The 20,513-nt window shown below is 40.1% G+C and overlaps 1 protein-coding gene across 1 annotated transcript in view; it reads right to left on the reverse strand.

The window, feature by feature from the left end:
- The window catches only part of USH2A (Usher syndrome 2A (autosomal recessive, mild)), a 589,735-nt gene that overhangs the window by 460,304 nt on the left and 108,918 nt on the right, over positions 1 to 20,513 (reverse strand). The window contains 2 exon segments of the mRNA XM_004685238.1: positions 8,564 to 8,735; positions 19,052 to 19,690. Of these exon segments, the coding sequence (XP_004685295.1) occupies positions 8,564 to 8,735; positions 19,052 to 19,690 (811 nt within the window).

Raw genomic sequence — 20,513 nt, forward strand, 5'->3', positions numbered from 1 at the left:
AGTGTACTTCGTCGATCTGCCTGTTCTGCACCCCACTCTGTCTCTGGTGAATCCTCTCACCCTCCGCATCTCTGGCCTGTACCCCAGTTCTGTACAAATAAATAAATCTTAAAAAAAAAAAAAAAAGTTGAGAACGAGAAGTCTTAAATCCTGAAATCCTAGATTGGGTTTTATAAAAACTAAATTCCAAAAAGGAAACAGTTTGAAAAATGACATGCTCAAATGTTGTCAATGTTTTGACATTCTATTTTATGTTCTAAACAAATCCATCCAGAGTGGTTCCAAAATACAGCATTATTCTGACTTCTATAAGAAGATACTAATAATTTAAACATAAAAAGATAACTCACTACAACTGAAATTTCTGTAGAACCAACATTGTTTTTAAAGTCAGGCTTGGCATTTTGCTTTGGCACTAAAAGCATCAAGGAAGTAAAAACCAGCACCTGTAGGAAGACCACTTACCTTTAAACAGGATCTTTTATGTGACACATTTCAAACAACATTCAATGTGTCCACCTAGATTTGCTAATGCAGATGCTGACAAGAGAGGGCTCCAGACCCCTGCCACTTCTGCAGTGTGATCTCTGGGGTAATCACTCCACACCCTTAAAGAGCTTGATAAAAGCTAAAGCCGCTAAATAAGCTGCAAATTTGTTTTATGGACTAATATCACCTCGGGAATAAAATACAGTTTTTCTGGAAAACCACTATGCTGTAGTTTGCCCTTTTTATGTCATGATAAAAGGACATTTTCCCCCTGCAGGCAACTATATCAGATTCTTTATGGACAGACCTTGCATCAGAACTCTATTCCATATAGATGCTTTGTTTAGTCAACTTCAGTATCAGAACTGAAGACAATTAAGCATTGAAGTTAAATGAGAATTACAGAAGCAACAAAATATTTGATTTGCTCTTAACTGCATTATATGCTACTAGAGTATATTGTTTGTAGGCTTTTAATGCCATATTAGTAAATATAAACAATAAGAGACAAATTTTTCCCAGTGTGTATCTATACCTCACCATATCACTCAAGAATAAACATCTCTTGAGTATTTTAGTTTTCATTACCACTCACTCCTGAGACTACCCCACTTATTTTACATGCAGTGCATTTAGAGTAATAGTTTCCAATGTATGACATAATTTCTTTCCTTTAATGTAGCTCTATTTTCTTCCATCTAACTGCTACACACTTAACTCCAAGTCAGCTCTGTCAGTATCCATGGGATATTAAGTTCCCATTCTAAATGGAATAGATAAATTGCTTCTTAGGAAAGCATATGATGTTTTGAGTAATTAAATGTGACTATTTATGATCGTATAGTCCCTTATCCCAGCCACTATTATATTCAACTTATCTGACTTATTATAATTGCTGGGGTTCAGTGAGAGAGAATCTTATCTGAATGAAGTTTATTGGAGACTTTTTGAATATTCCAGTTTGTTTATTCCTTGATAGCTCAAGGGAGTCGGGGGATAACTTTGCAATTAAGGCTTAAGTAAAATGATTCCTGTCAAGTTCTCAGCTACTCAAATATGATCTTAAGCATTTCCAAGACTCTTTAGCAAATAAGCTACAAGTCTGATGTCATTTTATAAGTTATCCCTCTCCTCCAGAGCACCTCCCAAATGAAATATATTTCACATTTATTAAAACAAAATTATACATAATAAAGAAAAAGACATTTTAAGTTTAGATAGAGAAACACCAAACTAAGATGAATTGTGATATTGATTTTGTCAGGATAAATGGTTTTTGTAATATTAATATAAAGAAACCTTTATTACACTGACTCTCCTGGTACAGCCAGAGCTTCTCCCGCAATCTGTTTAAAATCTTCATTTTTCATCCTTATGGGAAAACCTCACTTGCTAAATGGATTTCATAAAGAGTAATCTGTCAAGGTTTATACAGATAAACAATTTGTGATGTTTATTGACCAGTTCATTATAGTGAACAGGAGGACGGCGCCGCTCCCTCGGCCACTCTAGTTCTGTTTGTATCTTGCTGGAACTTAGTGATTGCTGGAGACAATGAGAAAGGAGTTAATTGGCCCCTGTCTCTTAAATCATAAATCTCATACATTTTCCTTCCTAGGGAGTTTCTTCCAGTTGTGCAAACAGTAAGAGAAAGCATTTTCTACTTATTAGTATTGCAGAAACATCACTATTCATGAAAAGTGCGTGTTTCAGGAGTCCATTTCATTATCAGAAACTTCATCATCTGTGGGGGAGTTATGAAAGGTGGCTGGGAGTGAGCCCCAGGATACAGGCGACCACAGAGAGGCATTCTCTCTGGTCATCTCTCTTGTGCCTTGAACATCAATTCATGGGTGCCGTCAAGCTGATTTAATTAGTTGACATATGCTACACTCATAGAGGGCAAATTATACTCCAGTTCTGGAATAAACACTAAAGACATAAAGTTGACCAAGGTAGAGTTGCCCCTGTCCTCAGGCTACTCACAGTCTGGTGCAAAATAAAAATGGGAAGAACACTGAGAACGACAGGTGTGGACCCTTTATGGGATCAGGTCAGGGGGACAATAGAAAGAAAAGACACACAGGATAGGGTGTGAATTAATAAGTAATTTACATGTTCAGCTATAGCTGGGAAAGGATGATAAAGCTAGAAAGGCAAACAGATGGGAAAATTGGGAAAATCACATGCAGACCACACACAAAAACTGAGTCACAATGGATTCAAAACTTACCTGGATAAGAGAAACCATGAAATACATAGAGAAAAATGTAGGCAGAACACTCCATGGCCTTGGTTTCAGGGATGTCTTGGGGGATATATTTTATTAATAAAGAGATAGGGCAGACAAATTAAAATAAGGAAAGAAGGACATGGAGTTGCTCCCAGTTTTAAAATTCACAGACAGGGGGTCCTCCCTGGTGGCACAGCAGGTTAAAGCACAGCACTAAGAAGCTAAAGCCACTTTACCATGAGTTCGATCCCCAGCCCGGAGGTGACCAACATGGCACAGCTGACCTCGCCTGACCTGTCTGCTGCTCCCCTCAGCAGTCTACTTCATCAGTTGGCCTGTTCTGCTCCCCACTCTGTTTCTGGTGGGTCCTCTCGCCACCCCTGCACCTCTGGCCTGTGCCCCAACATCTATATGCTTAAGTAAATAATTTTTTTTTTAAAAAATTCACAGACAGATAGGAACGGGGGCACTACTCAAGATTAAAGTCAAAGGAGGAAGGGAACTTAAATTGATTTTAGACAAAAATTATTTCTGATTATTTGAAAAACAGATTTCAAATAAAACTAGAGAAATTAGACAACAGGTTTTCCTCCATTGGTTGCTGAAGACAAAAAGCAGCACCCAGAAAGCATTCAATATGGTTGAATAAATACATGCATGACTTAGAACACTGCAGATAACTTATCACCTTTATCTCCCACGATCATTGTGTTCTTCTGAAACTTTGTGTTTGGTCATGATACGCCCTGGTTACACCCCTCTTCCCTGCCAGGGACAGGATCCTGTTCTTCACTGCTGACCTTGACTCTCTCTTGCCTGAAGAGTTCTTGTTTCTTCCATTGGTGCAAGTTTCCAGGAACCCTTAAGTCCTTTTCAGAGGGGTTGTTTTTTCCTGGTTAAGATTACACTTCAGGGCCCTCCTTGATGGCACAGCGGGTTAAAGTACTGCACTAAGAAGTTTCAGCCACTTCTGCCACATGAGTTCGATCACTGCCTGCCCCAGAGGAGATCCACATGGTGAGGCAGACCTCTCCTGGCCCGCCTGCTGCTTCCCTGAGCAGTGTTTTTCATCGATCTGCCTGTTCTGCTCCCCGCTCTGTCTCTGGTGAATCCTCTCACCCTCCCTCTGCATCTCTGGCCTGTACCCCAGTTCTGTATGAATAAATATTAAAAAAAAAAAAAGATTACACTTCATTTCTGCAGTGGAAGTGTGGGCTCCTCGAGGGGCGTAGTTTCCTTCCCAGCCTACTAACAGCACTGCTTTCCTTGCAAGCAGAATTAGAATGATATGAGAGAGCTTTGGAGATACTCTTTGCATGAGCTGAAGACCAGTCTCACAGGGCTTCTTAGAGAGGAAGTGAGGTGGCATTGTCTCATCTTGAAAGGAAGGATTAACAACTTCAGGGCACACTCTGGTGAGGCTTCCCAGTCTGAATCAAGGACTCATGAACTGAACGCGTAGTTATTCCAGGACATTCAGGTGACTGTGGCCTTCAGCTTCTGGCAAGTGACAACCCCGTCACATGGAGGAGAGTTTGCTTTGCAAACTTCCATGTCTGGCACCCTTACCCTTTTTACCTAATCTGAGAGAGTGCAGATTATGCCTCACATGTCATAACCCAGACCAAATATTTAAAGAAAATATGACTCTAGGAGATTCTCTGTGTGAACAATAGCACCACGTTCAGATCCAGAGGAAACCCTGTACCACATTCATAATTTCCTCATTAGTATAATACAATATTTTGAGGTGTGATAGGAGATCCGAATTCTTAAAGTACATTCAGGTAGACGAGAAATGACATTCACTCTCTGTGGAGCCAGGAGGTAGACATGGAACTAAGCAAGAACATTGTGGGAATGACATTTCTGCTCAGTGTGAAGAACAGATCTCTGTTTTCCTAAGAGTTAGTATGTAAAACAAGAATGAGTCACATCCCAGGGCAATGAGTCCTTTTTAGTTTGTTTTTAAGGAGGAACTGAATGGCTGGTTATTTTGTAAAGGTGATTTCTACAAAGAAATATATATATGTGTGTGTGTGTGTGTGTGTGTGTGTGTGTGTATAATATATATACAAAAAATCCTGGTATAGAATAAAATCCCGTATGTTTTGGTCATCTCTGGACACATTTCAAAATAGTCAATGTTAGTAGCTATCCAGAAATACAGAAAGTCAACTAAAAGATTTTAATATCATTTAGGAAAGAAATGGAAAACATAAAAAGGGTAGAACCCACTTTTATCTCTTCTCAATGATGAGCGGAAGTATAAACTCAAGCAATTCTCATCATCACATTTTGCACTATCTTCCTCTATGACCTTCTGTACTGGCAGATTTCTTCTTTAATGATTGTCAATGTTAACGTGAAAAGCGACAGCAGAATTCATCAGTGGAATAGAAGGGTCAACACAAAGCACGGGCACTCCACATGACTGATTTTGCAGGGGAAAATTCCTGCTCACTTCCTTGAGCCTCATGTGGTCATGGAAAGCTTTATTTCTTCTTTTCACTTCAGAGACACTGCATTATATATGGCGGCTCTCACTTTCAATAGCTCTGTCCAGTAGCAGTTCTCAAAATATAGTCAGTGCTGCCCAATCTAAGGAGGCCTTGAGTCCAATCACATATGAGGGGTGTGGACTTGAATGGTTATTTTCATGATTCTTTTCATCAAGAGGATCATGACATAACATTACTTTTTATTTTGGGAAGAGGGAAAGAAAGTAAGGTATAGGAGAATTAGTTGCATTTGCTGTGACGAGATGTCTGGGGACTTTCAGATTCATAACTCACAGAGACAGCTAGCAACTAGCCTGGAACCCATGAAGGGAACTGAGCAGAAAATTATAAATTTGAGAATGGTTAACCTGTATGAAGTGGCTGAAATCTTATTCATAGATATACAGGTTAAAGAAGCAGATTAAAGAGGAATAACCACCAGTGAGAGAGAGACAGACAGACAGACAGACAGACAGACAGACAGACAGACAGACAGACACAGACCCAGACTCAGACACAGAACGAATCAGCAAGGTAGGATCTTGGACCAAATGGAATTTTTTTTTTTTTTTAATAAGAAGCACAGAAGGATGATCAACACACTGAAAAATCATGAGTCATAAGATGCTGTCACAAATTAATTTTACTTTTATCTTTCAATGAACCTTTAAACATTTTGTATGCCACCAATTCCAAATCACCCTTTGGCATGGGGAAAAAATAATCTGAAGGCAATTTCGTCTTGTTTTCTCTATTTTTCTATTAGACAGATGGCTAGATTAACTATAGGGGCAAGAGTAGATAACTGACTAGACCTACACTGGTTAAAGGGGAAGAGAAAGAAAAGGGATGGGCAGTAAGTGAGCACAGGCGCATGGCCTTCAATACTCAAAGGCCAAGGGCAGAAGCAGTCAGGTACAGTAGAAAGGAGAAAAGATGACAGTGACAGGTTACTCAGGAGTTAGAATGAGGTGGTTTTAGCCTAGACTAGGACAGAAAGGCAGGGGAGTTAGTAATGAGGTTCACTAAAAGATGCCTGGGTAGTAGAAACAGCTACATTTTGTAAAAGATGCATTTTTATTTATTTATGCATAGGATAACTGGGATATAGGCCAGAGGTGTGGGAGGTGAGAGGATTCACTAGAGACAGAGCAGAACAGACAGATTTACTGAAATACACTGTTCAGGGGAGCAGCAGGCGAGACAGAAGTCTGCTGTTCCATGTGGCTCAGCTCCCTGGTCTAGGCTCAAACTCGTCCTATAGTGGTTATAGTTTGATAGGACTGAGACTTAACCCCTAAGCTACCAGGGAAGCCCCAATGGCTATACATTTGTTGGAAGTTAGGAGAACATTATGCAAGGGTTGGACATAAAAACATGAAAGATGAGCTGTTCCTAAGAGTGGTGTGTCTGGGACTTGGCAGAATTCAGAAGGAGACCATTTCCAAGTGACCCAGTAAGCCAAGCTGGTCATGGGCATGAGATGCTGGAACAGGAATTGAATGAGTGATGAGAGAGGATAAACTAGCATCCCTCCAATAAGGTTCTCAATGGAAAATGACGTGGCAAATGAAGACACAAACAATGAAGATGGAGGGAAGGTGTTATCCTTTTCAAAGGAAATCTGTAATTTTTGAAAGACTGCTCCTTACCTTACTTAATAGAAACATGAGTCTACTAATAGATAAAGATTATTATATTTATATAAAACATCATTAACATTTTTACTTTGAACTCACAATTACTCTGCATCTCTCAACTCTTCAAAATTCTACCTAGTTTCTCACACTTTGGCTTTATCTCCTAGACTCCACCCTTCACTAATCAAGTTTACCTGAGTGAATCCTGCTTCTTGAGTTTAACCTCAGAATCTTCAAATGATGTAGTTTCTACTTATTTCTTTGCCTCTTTCTATTCTTCATCAGTTGACACTAGTAATACTTCAAGCCAGCTTTTAAGCCAGCAAATGCACTTCCAGTGCTAAGCAGCCTTGCTGAAGAATGAGAGCTGACATAAAACACTGCTTTATAGGCACTTCTTGGCCCTAGGTTACACTGGGGTAGGCACTGGGGTAGTCAGATAATGAGAGAACAAATGAACTTAAAGAATTTAAGACAAGGTTAGCCTGAACTTAAGAAAACAACACTGAGACGATTCACCAGAGACAAAGTAGGAAAAAGAACAGGCAGATGTACGAAGTCCACTGCTGAGGGGAGCAGCGGGCAGTACAGGAGAGGTCTGCCAGCCATGTGGATCACCTCTGGGGCAGGGATCGAACTCATGCTGAGGTGGCTTTAGCTTCTTAGTGCTGTGCCACCAGGGAAGGCCCTCAACTTGAATTTTATAGGAAAGTCAAATGAAATAGTTGGCATTGTGTTTTGATATGCTGTCACACTGCAATCAATGTATGATATAATGGACAAAAGTTACACAGCAAGAAGGAGATGAGTTGAAAAGAGCCCATGGGATCTCAAACCCTTTACAAATCAGCAGTTGTATTTAAAATGCACACACTTTTTCAGAAGCTAATTTGACAGTTAAATGCAACATACAATACTAGATGCTTGAGGGCAGGGATGTAAAGAATTCACAGATGTAGTCCTAAAGGTAGACAAGATTTATAATCTCACCAGACCAAAGACACTAGAATTCACACCTTCAAAAAACACAGCAATGAACAGAAATGCATGAAGGCAAAGTCCTACAAATGTACAAAATTTATATAAGAGGTAGAACAATAAGCACAGTGCTAACACTTAAAAATGGGTGATTTGCTTTTAGAATGGACTACACCTGTTGGGAGAAAACCATGTCACTGAACATGCAGGTGTATTTCTCATGTTTTTCTTCAACACTGCACTAGAAAGATAAGGTAAACATAAACAGTTCTGGCACACTAATAACTGAGCAATAGATTCAAAGGCCATGTAGCATAAGGTATATGTGATACTCACTAGCTAGCCTAGCCCACATTGTGTGTCTCTGTGTGTGCCTGTACATATGTTTTCTTCTATGGAGACTCTTGACTTCACTTTTCCATATTCAAATTGTTAACTTCTTAAAGGGAATATAATTTTACTCTGGTTCTATATTCCCAGGCTCTGCTACTGGTGACATCTATGCATGTATGGAAACTTTTACTTCTGAATTCTAAGAAATATTCCAAGTGCCATCATGTTTAACAAATCAAAAAGTCAAAGCACACCAACAAATTAAAGAGGACAAAAGACATTTTTACAGAAGATACTAACCTACTCCTGAAAAAAAAATCACTGATAAACAAAAAGCAATTGCAAATATAATTAAATATAAATATCTAATGATTCCTATATACATTTACCTTCCAAATCCAAAGTAAAAGTCTTTACAATGGTCCCAACTTTGCCCTGTGACGGAAGCATCTTGACAAAGGCATTGGCTGGTCAGGCTACAGCAGACAGGATGTGCTGCCCCAGTGCTATGGCATGAACATGGCAGGAAGCTTGTAGCATTGCCTGGAGACATATAAAAACCTAGAAGTAAAAGAAATGAACCATTTTCATCCAACCTTCTGTGCAATCTTCTCTAAGAGAGATAATGTTCTGATGACATGGAAACCAGAATTCTATCAAACCACCCAGTTTCCAGTATACACACACACACACACACAAACTAAAAAATGTATAAACTTGGAAAAAAAATTCCTCCAAAAAAGCACAACATGAAGATTATGCTCCATGCATACAAAAAGCACCAGTTCAAAACTGTGCCATTCAGTTTAAAGGAACTAACAAATACTGCTATGTTTCACCAGAGCTTACAATTGGATTTTGTCCCCTTGCTGCTTTGCACTCACTGCCAGCAATTCACCTGGTGGGTATTTCTAGAAATAGGGTATGGCCATGCCAATTTGTATTTATTTCTGTACCTAACTCATCATGCAATCAGAGTAAAAAACTCAGGCTTCCTTTTTGGATCCAAGACCACTGTGGCTGTGATTCTATGTCTTTTTCTTCCTGTGAAGGCTCCGAGGTCCTCACATTCATGATGATGGCATCATGAAGGTACTAACAGCTCTCCAATTTGGATGAGTTACCCATTAGCACAATTACTTACAATTAATTTGGACTTACTGCAGTTGCTTCGAGCTGCAAAGAATTCTAGAACAATTAGGGATGATTTTTCATAAGAAATGGTTTATTAGATAGGGGGACATTTTGTTGGAGAAGAGTGGGTGGTTCAAAATTTGGAGAATAAGGAATGCTATTGTAGAATCAGCCATGCACAGAGGAGAACAAAAATTGTGTTGAAGCTTGTAAGGGGGCCATGAGCTGCCAGAGGGCTTCAAGAAAGAGACTGCACTGGGATTCGTCTTGGGGTTAATTCCCTTCCTCCTCTCAGGAGCGTGAGTATAAAGGTTAATCTCGCCAGTATTTTAGTTGTCCTATTTTTAAGCAGTTCTAATTAGGATGACTCAGGTGCCTTCCTGCTCAACAATTACCTCTTGCCTTACCTGAATGTGTCTAATTCTAGACCATTACCTCTCCTTTTATGGCTTCCATCTATAGAAAACACCATTTCCCCTTCCCTCCTACTTAAACTTCAACTCCTAAGTGTAGCTTAAAGATAACTGACCTTAATTTCTTGTCTTAACTCAATACATTTCTGCTCTCTCACCATTAACTCCACTTCATGTTCCACATGTTTGTACCTGTATCATTTGAACGGATCATTTTGAGATTTCTTTCCATGAAGGACTTTGAACCACACTCTTAGTCATCGTCATTAGGACAATGCCATTACCTGAGATGAGGAGGTTCTGAGAGTTTACACATATCTAGCACAGATCAGCACACTAAACTTTATTATTTTCCTCCAGTTTTATTTCAGCTAATTCCTGGTCCCCAACATGACAAGTCTCTGGTGGAAAACAACGTATTATGCAACTAAAGCAAAAAGTCACCTGTATCATAAAATGCCATCACTTTATCTAGGAGAAGGCTTACAGAGTTCTTAGAATTCAACGTCATTAACAAGGCAGCTTGTGTAATCTCCTGTCGTGGCTATTTGCACAGCACAGTTCCTGTCCTGAGCATAAAGGAAGAGCCCATTCACTGGCAATGTCCCTCCTGAGAACCATGAACAACTAGGCTTTGCCAAGGTCTTAAAATGGAGAAAGAAAACAAGTTTAACCTCTAGGCCTTACTTGGAAAAGGAGGCTAAGCTCTAATTATAAGCCATTTAGAAGAAATGACTCTCACCTTAAGCCAGAGAATGGACATACTAAGAGTCCAAGGAGGAATTTGCAGCTCATCTACACAGAGCATCAAGATTATAGAGATGATTTACAAATCAGTATGTTCAGATGGATATTTTATGGACAATGCTTACTCTCAAACAGTAACCATGTACCTTCGGTTGATGGTTTTGTATAAAACAACACACTGCAACCATTATTATTCGAGCTCATCAAATATCAATAACTCATAAATAGTAATGTTATTTACCCCAAGGTGTAATTCCTCTTAAAAAACATTTCAAACCTCTTTTTCAATTAGTTAGATAGCTTTTAAAGGCCCTGCTCCTGTGCCATCTTTCTGCACTGCTGTATGCTCCTAGAGTTCCTTGCCACTTCCTATTTATTTTTAAGACTCAGTTCAGGAACTACATTCTGAACTATGTTCTGTACATCCCCTATCCTTAGAGAATCAATCCTCCCTTTCCTTAACTGCTATACTGTTTTGTACATTTCTAATACTGCACTTCTCATAGTCGTGGTGAGTCCATTTTCCTTACTGAACCATAATGACCTCATGTACAAGTGATTGTATATCTCATACTCCATAGTCTCTGCTGCCTGGCAATGTATGCCACAGAGGCTTCTGGGAAAGAAGTACATACATAAACAAAATGGTTTGGTGGGGGGGGGACTGAATGGGTGGATGGGAAGAGTGATGGATGATTATCTATTTCCCTTCAAATAGGTGTGGATCTCAACACTGAAAAGGAAGAAGGCAAACAGAAACTGAGAGTTAGGAGAATGATTGGTCAGAACTGAGCAGCAGATAATTCCATATAGACAGGTGAAACAGAACTTCAGAAAGAAAATGTTACCCCCAGACCAGGGCTCCTGTGTTTCTAACAAAGGATATCACAACAGGCTCATTTAAGGAAACATTATAGTACTTCTCTGCTTTAAAGAAAACCTAATTTTCTAAGTTCAGTAACTATCCATGGAAGAGCTCTAAAAATATGTTCTCTAAGAATAAACTCTAATAACCACATCAGCAGATAAACCATATCAACAGCTGTGATCACAGATAAAGATGTGTATTTATAAGACCCAGTTAAATATTCATCATTTATTCCAATTTTTCTGTTTCAATAATTATGAGTGTATATACTCTAACATATCTCTTCTGTGCCTTTGTGATCAGCTCAAAAATATTTCCGATTTAGTGGAAATAATCCTGTTTCTAAACCAACTAACTCTTCTTTTGGTTACTGTTGCTTCAGATGTTAACTTTTACTTTATGCTCATTATTTGGATTGTGTACAACAAATGGGATTTTATGAGTTGAGACGACTATCTTGGGGACTGGAAAGTTCCACCTGTACCAGTACCTATGTTCGTCTATATTCACCTGTTGAATGACTGTACATGACAAACTGTGAGTTATTTACTAAAAGTCTCATTCTGTCAGGTTGCAGTATCTGGGGACAGATGAACCTCAATTTGTAATAGATCTTTATTAATCAGATTACATTTCCTCTACTATGAGAGATTAGTAATATCTGTCCTATCATAAAATTATAGTTCTAATTGGAATCTTTTAGATAGAACCCTATTATAAGGACAGGCAAAGGGTAGACACTCATAAATAATATCTATTACCAGCATTTATTGCTAGGCAGTTGACTATGAAAGTGTGATAGTCTCTAAACAATGGTTGGTCAATATCCTTTCCCTTCAGAAGTGCTTACAATTATTGTCCACAGTTCCCATGATGATTCCTGGTGTTTTTTGTTGTTGTTATTGTTTTGTTTTGTTTTTAAGGAAAAGACTCTTATTCTGGGAGTCAGGTCTCTCTGTTAATCATGTGTAGTTCTGAAGAGCTGTGTGACTTCACAGTAGGACACCAGGCAGAGTCAGGTCTCAGCTCTAAGGACTGGGTTTTAATGGGGACTATCGGCTATCTAATTCCAATTCCATTGGCGGGTCTTGCATGCAATTCTGGTTTACGAGCTCATTACTTAACAAATATGATATGCTTCTTAATGAAACAAGATAGTTTATTTTACTTTCTAATAGTCTGGATGAATTATAAAACAAAACCAAAAGTAAATACCAGAGGGAAGCATGAGGAATGGCGCTATTAGCACAAAACATGTCACATGAAGCTGTTTTCATTATAAATTAGCCGTTATTTTATTCTGAAGCTGCAGAGTCCTCGATAAACCCTCTCTGCCTCTAGTTCTCAAGGACAAGGGTGGGTCACTGGCTGGGGACGCCTTGACATCCTTCCTGCCTTTCTCGGCCTGGCCTCTGATTAAGTGCCTGCTGCTGAGCGTTACGAGGTCATCCAGCACTGGAAACACAGACCGGGAAACATATTTAGTGCTATATTTATGAGTGTGGGTATGTGTACATTCATATATGTACACACAGTCCAAATAATTTTAAATTAAGGCATTTTTAAAATACTTAATGGAGGTTAAGCAGCATTTTTAACCTCTGCTCAAGTTATTGAATGGCATATTAAAACCAATGTGGCTCTAATGTACCTTCTAATGGGCACTGCTGCTTTAACAAATTGCCTATAAATTTTAGTTGAATTAAGCCTATTCCTTGTACATTCATAGGAAGGTTAGGTTAATAATACATGAGGTTTCATTATATGCACCTTCTTAATAATGTTTTTTAAGAAAGTGGGACCAGAATGTATGGGCAGCCATCTCGTACAGACCAGTAACATTTGCAATCACAGACGAAAAGAGAGCAAAGGGCACAGGCTGGCTGGGACATGCCTCCTACCCCAAGCTTCTCCTTCCATGCCCCACCCCTCACACATGGGGGTGCGGGGTTTCCTCAGGTACAATAGGGTGCAGGGCTCTCAGCTCTGTTTAAGGAAGAATGAATCTGTAGGCACACAACGCATTTCCATGTGTGCATGCTGAGCCGGTGACTGGGAGACATCCGCCGGTGATAAAGACACTTGGAGGCAAAGGTTGCTCTTCGCACAGTGAACTTCATGGCAACAGACAATAAAACCAGAAAATAAAATTCAAAGGACTGCTTCCTAAACTCAAAGGTGGCAGGAGCTCCCAGTGACCCTTCCCCTAGCAAAAGAGGGTCCCAAATCCAACCTGACTTTTCCATATGAACAGATAGTTGCTTTGTTGGGTAAGTGCCTTGGGGTCTGAGGCTACTATTCCCTTTCTTCCCTGATAAAATAAAATGCCACAGCCTCTACGAGCATGGTTAAAGAGCTTCTCTGGGCTCACATCATGCCTGTCTCTTAAAACAAGAGAAAGCCACTGAAGTATTTTTAAATTTAACTGTTCACTAATTAAAGAAATCTATGGAGCACCCACTTGAGAGTCACAGGTCTTCCTGGCTATCTGGACGGTGAGTATTCCTATGAAACCTTTCTTAAGCAGAAACAGCGTGAATACAAAGGATCAATTGTCACTCATTTACACAGAAACGTTTTTGAGGGATTCCTAATCCAAAAAATTACCTCCCGGATATACCAACAGTTATACAAAAACCTAAAATACTATAATGATCTAGCAAAAGTCAAGATACACTGCCTGTAGTTCTGAGGAAGGTGTGTGGCGGGGATGGACTCTCTGCTGGGGGCACCACAGCTTCTGGAACAACAGCTACAAAACCAACACTGATGCTCTTTTGCTTTTTACATTTTGCTGTGTAAGCAAAAATCCTTTGGTGGTTTTATGTTAGGTTCTAGTACAGGTCTTTCACCAAAGCAAAGTTGTATAATGGGAACTTGTGAAAAGTGAGGGGTGCACTGCTCTGCATGCCTAGGGAAGGGCCCAGAGCAATCTGAGGAGGGGCAGAGAGCCTTGACAGCTGGAGAGGACAAGTCATCTGACACTCATGGACATGAAGATCCGAGAGCTCCTGGACTTGCCATGGGTCACTTGCCAGCCTCCCTCTGTCCTGTGCTGTCTGCCAAAAGGCAGTGGGCGGGGGGTACGGGATGATCTCACTGAAGTCTGAACAGAGTCATTTGACTATGTGCTGAAAGTGACTAGAAAAGGAGAAACAGGAGAGAGTAGAAATGGAGTTCAGGAGGCCTGTTGTGTAGTCCAGAAAAAAGTGGCTTGGAACAGGAGGATAAGGCATCGTGAAGTGTTCATATCTATGCTAGACATGATCGAAGGAAAAACAGAGAAGACTGGTTTTGGTACACAATTTAAGAACTGTGTAAAAAGGAAGGAGCCAAGCATAACTAGAAAGACCTGGCCTGAAAAAGATTATATCCCAGGGGGGTCAGGTTAACATTGTCAGTTAAGCATAGTCGACTGAGCAGTTTCCTCTCCGGAAATCTCCAAAGATGAAATAAGGAGAGTGATGAGGAGATGGCAGCCAAAGGCAGGACAACAAGCAAAACATTTGCCATGGAGAGGTCCACAGCATGCTCACTGATTCAGTTGACCAAACTCTGGAAAGAGAAGTATAGAACTGAAGGTTCCAGAAGTTTCTGAAGTCGAGTTGCTGGAGGAACAGCCACCAAGCTGCTGCCTCTGGCCCTAGTTGTCTTGCTCTAGGGCTTCTGGCCCTATTCACACCTGTAAAGCCCTTGGGCTGCATGGGGCTGGCTCAGCCTACTGCCCATCACCTGCATGGGCATCTGTGAGGCAGATAACTCTAGCCTGGGTGTGCCATTTCTGCAGCACCCCCAGGCATGCATGACTTGCTGAGGGTGCTCTACAGCCCTATGCATCAGCCAGTTGCATGGACAAGCTGGGGGGGCAGGTGGCCAGCAACAGCTGCTGGCTTCCTCTTCAGAGCAGTATTTTGAGATATCTTGGCTGGTGTGGCAGTTGAACTCTACGAAACTGGGCTCGCTGTGCTCATGGCCATCTGCATCAAGTCCAGTGGCCCCTGTGGCCACATGCCACATGGAGTGAGTCTATACAGGGCAGATGCAGTGAGTGGGCTCACCACTTTCCTAGATATCCTGGCCTATAAGTGGGTTTAAAAGAGCTGCTCTGGGCTCATGTCATGCCTGTGCCTTAAGAAAGCCAGTGAAGTATTTTTAAATTTAAGTACTCACTAACTAAAGAAATCTATGGAGCACCCATATGCACATGGCAGAACCAGGAACATGTCTGGGACTAACAGCTGGAAGGTAGAAAGTGGAGCTTTCTAGACTCAAAAGCCCAGGGCTTCCTGAACAGGGACTTCTTGGAGCAATGGGAGGGGCAGAATGGCCAGAAGACTTTAAAGGGCCCAAACACAGGAGGTGGTCTCTTGGTGGCCAGGATCAGCTTGCCCTCTGATCCTGGCCCACACTTCTGATCTCTGGACTGGTCCCTTTCTTCCATGCAGTTGGTTCCAGCTTGCCATGCTGAATAACCCAGCTGCCATGGGCTCCTGCTTGGATTCTGAAGTCTGTACCACAGTCACTATCTATAGTAGGACAGACAGCATCCAAACATGTTGATTCACATGTTCATTCATTCACTCATTGTCACTTCTCTTTCCCTTTCCCCTCCCTTTCTCATTCCTTGTGTAAATCCCATTACTGTTGTTTCTCTCCATGTCCCTACTTTCGAGTCACGTTCTACCATGGGTGAGGACCCACCAGACAGGTGATGGGCTCCCCCCAAGACTTATTCTTTTTCAAAGTCCTCCCCCAACTATAAGTTTCTCCCATTTGCATTTTGAGGGAAGCCTGTGTTTTTCTTTTGGAATTAAACCAAAGAGAACTTGGGCTAGACATGAGGGGATGGCATGCTGCAGTGACCATATTGGGTGTATACAGCAGCTCAACAAGGCCCACTGCCCAGGTGTTTGGTCAAGATTATGAAGGTGTTTTATGGATTTTTCCAGAATACAAGGGCACTAATTTATAGATAAAAGGTAAACTGGATAGCCAGAAACAATATTTACCAAAGAGCAAACCTTGATGAAAGCCTCTGAATTGAAAGATATGTAAGTACTAGAAGCCTCTAGAATATAAAAGAGAAAAAGAAAAATCAGATTGGCAATACTGGAAGATAACAGTGAAATAACTTAAAGATCATCTTAGACATACAACATTCTAAAAAGCAACTTATCACTACTCTAACTCCTTTTCTGATGTTCCTGGAGGATGGCTTCTCCCAATTACAAAACTAAAAAAATGCAAGAAAAAAGAAGAACACAAAGATTGGGAAGCCAGGACACCTAATTCAGAGACACCTGAAGGAAGCCTTAGAACACATGCCGAAGAAATGACTAGGATCTTGCTGTGCAAAATATGTAGGAACGGGTAGGTGCAAACTAGTAGGGGAAGGTCAGGGATTTGGATCCTTCTTGTGGGTTGATAGATTTAGTGGAGAAAAAAATCACAAATATAACACACACACAACCCTTTCCTATTGGTTCTGTTTCTTTGAAAAACCCTCTCTAGGACAGATGCTCTTGTTAACTGATTATTTCTCACCACCTTAAAGACACTGTGTGTGAAATATAAGGATTTATGTTAGAATCAAGGATATGCACAGTTATTTTATTTATTAAAATAATTCCTACTCTTAAGATACTGAGACTAACAAGGGCAATTACACAAGTGCTCCTATAAACAAAATGCAAGAATACTATAAGCATGATCATTATTTTCATTAATAATGATGATCTCCATCCTATAATCTCCTTTAATGAGGGCAATTTGCCACAGATGTACAGATGTTTTCAGTTTTGTGACATCTATGCTTAGGCAAATAGCCTAAGAAATAACTTCCCCAATATTTCCTTCTAGATATTTTATGGTTACAGGTCTTATGTCTAGCACATGGGTGAATTAGTGGTGGGAAGTCCAGGGAGATTACAACTGAGATGACAAAATGTACAAACTGAAGAATGATGTAAAAATAAATGTATTCAAGAAAAGAAAAGAAAAAGAAATTTAGGTAAGTTGCTGAAATCAAGAAGGGACAAATTAAGAAAGAGGAAATCATGAAGTAAATGGGAATATGACTCCCCAGTATTTTACTTTCAAACTTAACTTGCACTTCATCAAAATGTATAGGTAGATAATTTCAAGATTCAAATACAATTTAAGGCCCATGATCTAGAATATCAATAGCAGTCCACGGGGCCATTCTTCTTCCAGGAATCTCCCTACCAGAGGAACCACCTTCAATTATATAGATGTTGGATCTGGCTTTTATTTCTATTGTTCCCTTTCAACTTGAAACATGCAGACTATCAGAATATGAGTGTTTAGCTCCTGACATCCTCCCCTCAACACAGCCTCCACTTAGCTAAACCAATATCAGAGATTATCTAATTTTGACTACAAAAACCTACTGCAAGGTTCTGCCCTGATTATATTTCTTTTCTAGAAATGGATCTCTGCTTAGTTTTCTAGACATCTCTTCTATTTCTAAGTACAAAAGCTTTCCAAAATAAGTCTATCAGTTTATTTTTTTCCCCACTGAACGAATCATCCCAGAGGAGCCCCCAATGGCTCTCCAGCTCTGCTGTGTAACTGTGTCCTAGGGTCAGACACAAGTCACCAGGGAACTTCAGCAACAGACCATCACTTAATGCCTACAACATTTGGTCCATCAGCTGGTGTTGGTTTACCTAGAAGGGAGGCAAAATAAACCACAGTTATTTTGCTCCCAGTCAGTGTTTATGGGACAGCTCTGTGATAATATAGGTCCCATTAATGTTCAAGTGACTTCAAATTATTTTCTGATACTGTATCTCAAAAAACAATGGTGAATGCATTGATTCCTCTCTGTTTCCCTGGGTCTACTTGTCACACTAATCAACATCAAAGGAAAGGGAGGCCGTCCACTCTCCCCAGCTGGATTCGTTATCATGTACGGCCTGCTCTGACTCCCACCATCCCCTCACTTCTTCATCTGCTTTACCCTCCACTTCAAAGGCTCAGGTGACTCACACTGACCTCAGGGGACAGGATAACAATTATGCAGTGGCTGACCGGTGATCAATGCCTACGTTTATCATGGCATTGTCATGAATATACAAGGAAATGCATTGCTTTAGTTAAAATCCTGTAACAGAGGGATGGTTGGAGAAGGACTCCATCTTCTCTCCAGTTGGGAAACCAACAGAATGATTGTTACACCACAACTAAGTAGGTGTTTATTAGTTTCACAGCATGGTCAGCTTTGCTCAGCATATCGGTCTGTTGTCTGAATATTTGCAGTTGTATAGATATCCAAGTTTTTCATCCTCTGGAAAAATAAAATTTGTTCTTGTGTGGCTTAGATTCTTTTTTCAGTAGTTCAAAAATAAATAATTTCAAGTTGAGAAGTTAAATATGTGTCAATTATGAAATGTCTGGTTGGCTTATCTTAACCTAAAGAATCACTCTCCCAACTTGAAATATAAATACATATCACAATTCTGAGCACATTAGACATTAGCATCTGTGTTGGGCAAGGATGAACATCTAGCACCAATGTCAGAGACACAATTTTTCCAAATCCCAGCCCAGGAATAAAGAGCAGTCACCTGGCACCCCCGATAGAGAACAGTGTAAGTGGCCTTCACAAACATCTTATGGAAAATTTCAGAGAAAGTGAAATCCAAAATGGCGATGATCACATCTAAGTCCTAAAGATCACATTTCTCATTTACCTGGTTGACAGTGATCACATCTTCTTCCTTGAATATTAGGCAAACATGGACACTGACCACTGACTGGGTCACAAATGGTCCTAGGATATGTCCCCAAGGAGTTACATGCACACTCTCGGCAGCCTTGGAAATTGCCAATGATCACATTGTACCTATGGGACTCACACTGATCACAGAGCGGACCTGTGAGTCGTAATTTGCAAGGACACAATCCTGTTGAGGTGTCACAAGCAGAGTCATTGATGGTTCCAGCCTTAGCACAGTTACAAGGTAGACAGAGGACAGACTTACTTTGCTGCAGGTAAAAGTATCCTTCCAAATATTCATTGCACTGTCTCCCTCCAATATTAAGGTGACGGGCGCCCTGCCCTGTCCTGGCATCACAGACACTCCCAGGGAGGGATACTGCTGCATCGCAGTCACAAGCCTTACACCTGGCGACATCTGGGCCATACAAGTGTTCTCTGCAGGTGTCATAATGAAGTCCTCTGGTTTCCTTTTTGCACTTGCACTGGCCAGAAAGAGCATTGCAGAGCTTGTCTACTGAGCCATGGAGGTTACACTGGCAGTCTTCACACCCATCATCAGGAAAACTTCGGAGAAATTTAAATCCAAAATTGCATTGATTGCATTTAAGTCCTGAAGATGAAATGTGTTCAAAAGGTAAGGAAAGGAAAAATCACTCCATTTAAGCTTTCAGATTAGCTGAAACAATTCTACTGCCCACATTTAATGCAGACAGAAAATGTCAAGTGTTTTTAAATAAGTAATGCCAAAAACACAAAAACAAACAAAAATCAATGGCAAGATCTAATGCATTTATCTACAATTTGCATTGTGCTTTATAGCATTGTATATATTTGTTGCTTACTGCCAAAAATGCTTCCTGCAAATGCTGCTGCTGCTTTCCTCTTTAAAAATATTAAAAGGTAGATGTGTTAGGAACGGAGCAGAGGAAAGTGGTGTATAATGAAGGATTACTGGGGCTTTGATGGTGGGTGGTTGTGAAATAACACACAATTGTAGAGGTGTAAACTGGAAAATTTATTGCAATGTAGATCAACATTACCTTAATAAATATAACTTCAAAAATACATTAAAAGTGTTATTTTAAAACTGATACTTAATTGTATTAAAACTATTATTTTAGCCATGTTATATTAAGAGAATGCCCATTTTAAAGCTATACAAAAAAATTCAAATTCCTATATCACTTCCCTTGAAATCAGAATGCCCTAAAAATGTTTAAGAAAATGTTACATTGGCAATATTTTTTGTGATAAGAGTATATACACTTACTCTTGAATGTCACATATTTAAATAGTTAATATAAATAAAGCTCATGCAGAACAACTATTATTTGAATGCGTGTATGTGCTCCAATGTTTTGTCATTTTCAATTAATATAAATTATGCTCTCCTTGGCTCATAAAGCAATCACATTACTTGTCATATTGTGTGA

This window comes from Condylura cristata, unplaced genomic scaffold (assembly GCF_000260355.1).
Source record: "Condylura cristata isolate star-nosed mole 26May11 unplaced genomic scaffold, ConCri1.0 scaffold00018, whole genome shotgun sequence".
Classification (NCBI taxonomy): Eukaryota; Metazoa; Chordata; class Mammalia; order Eulipotyphla; family Talpidae; genus Condylura; species Condylura cristata.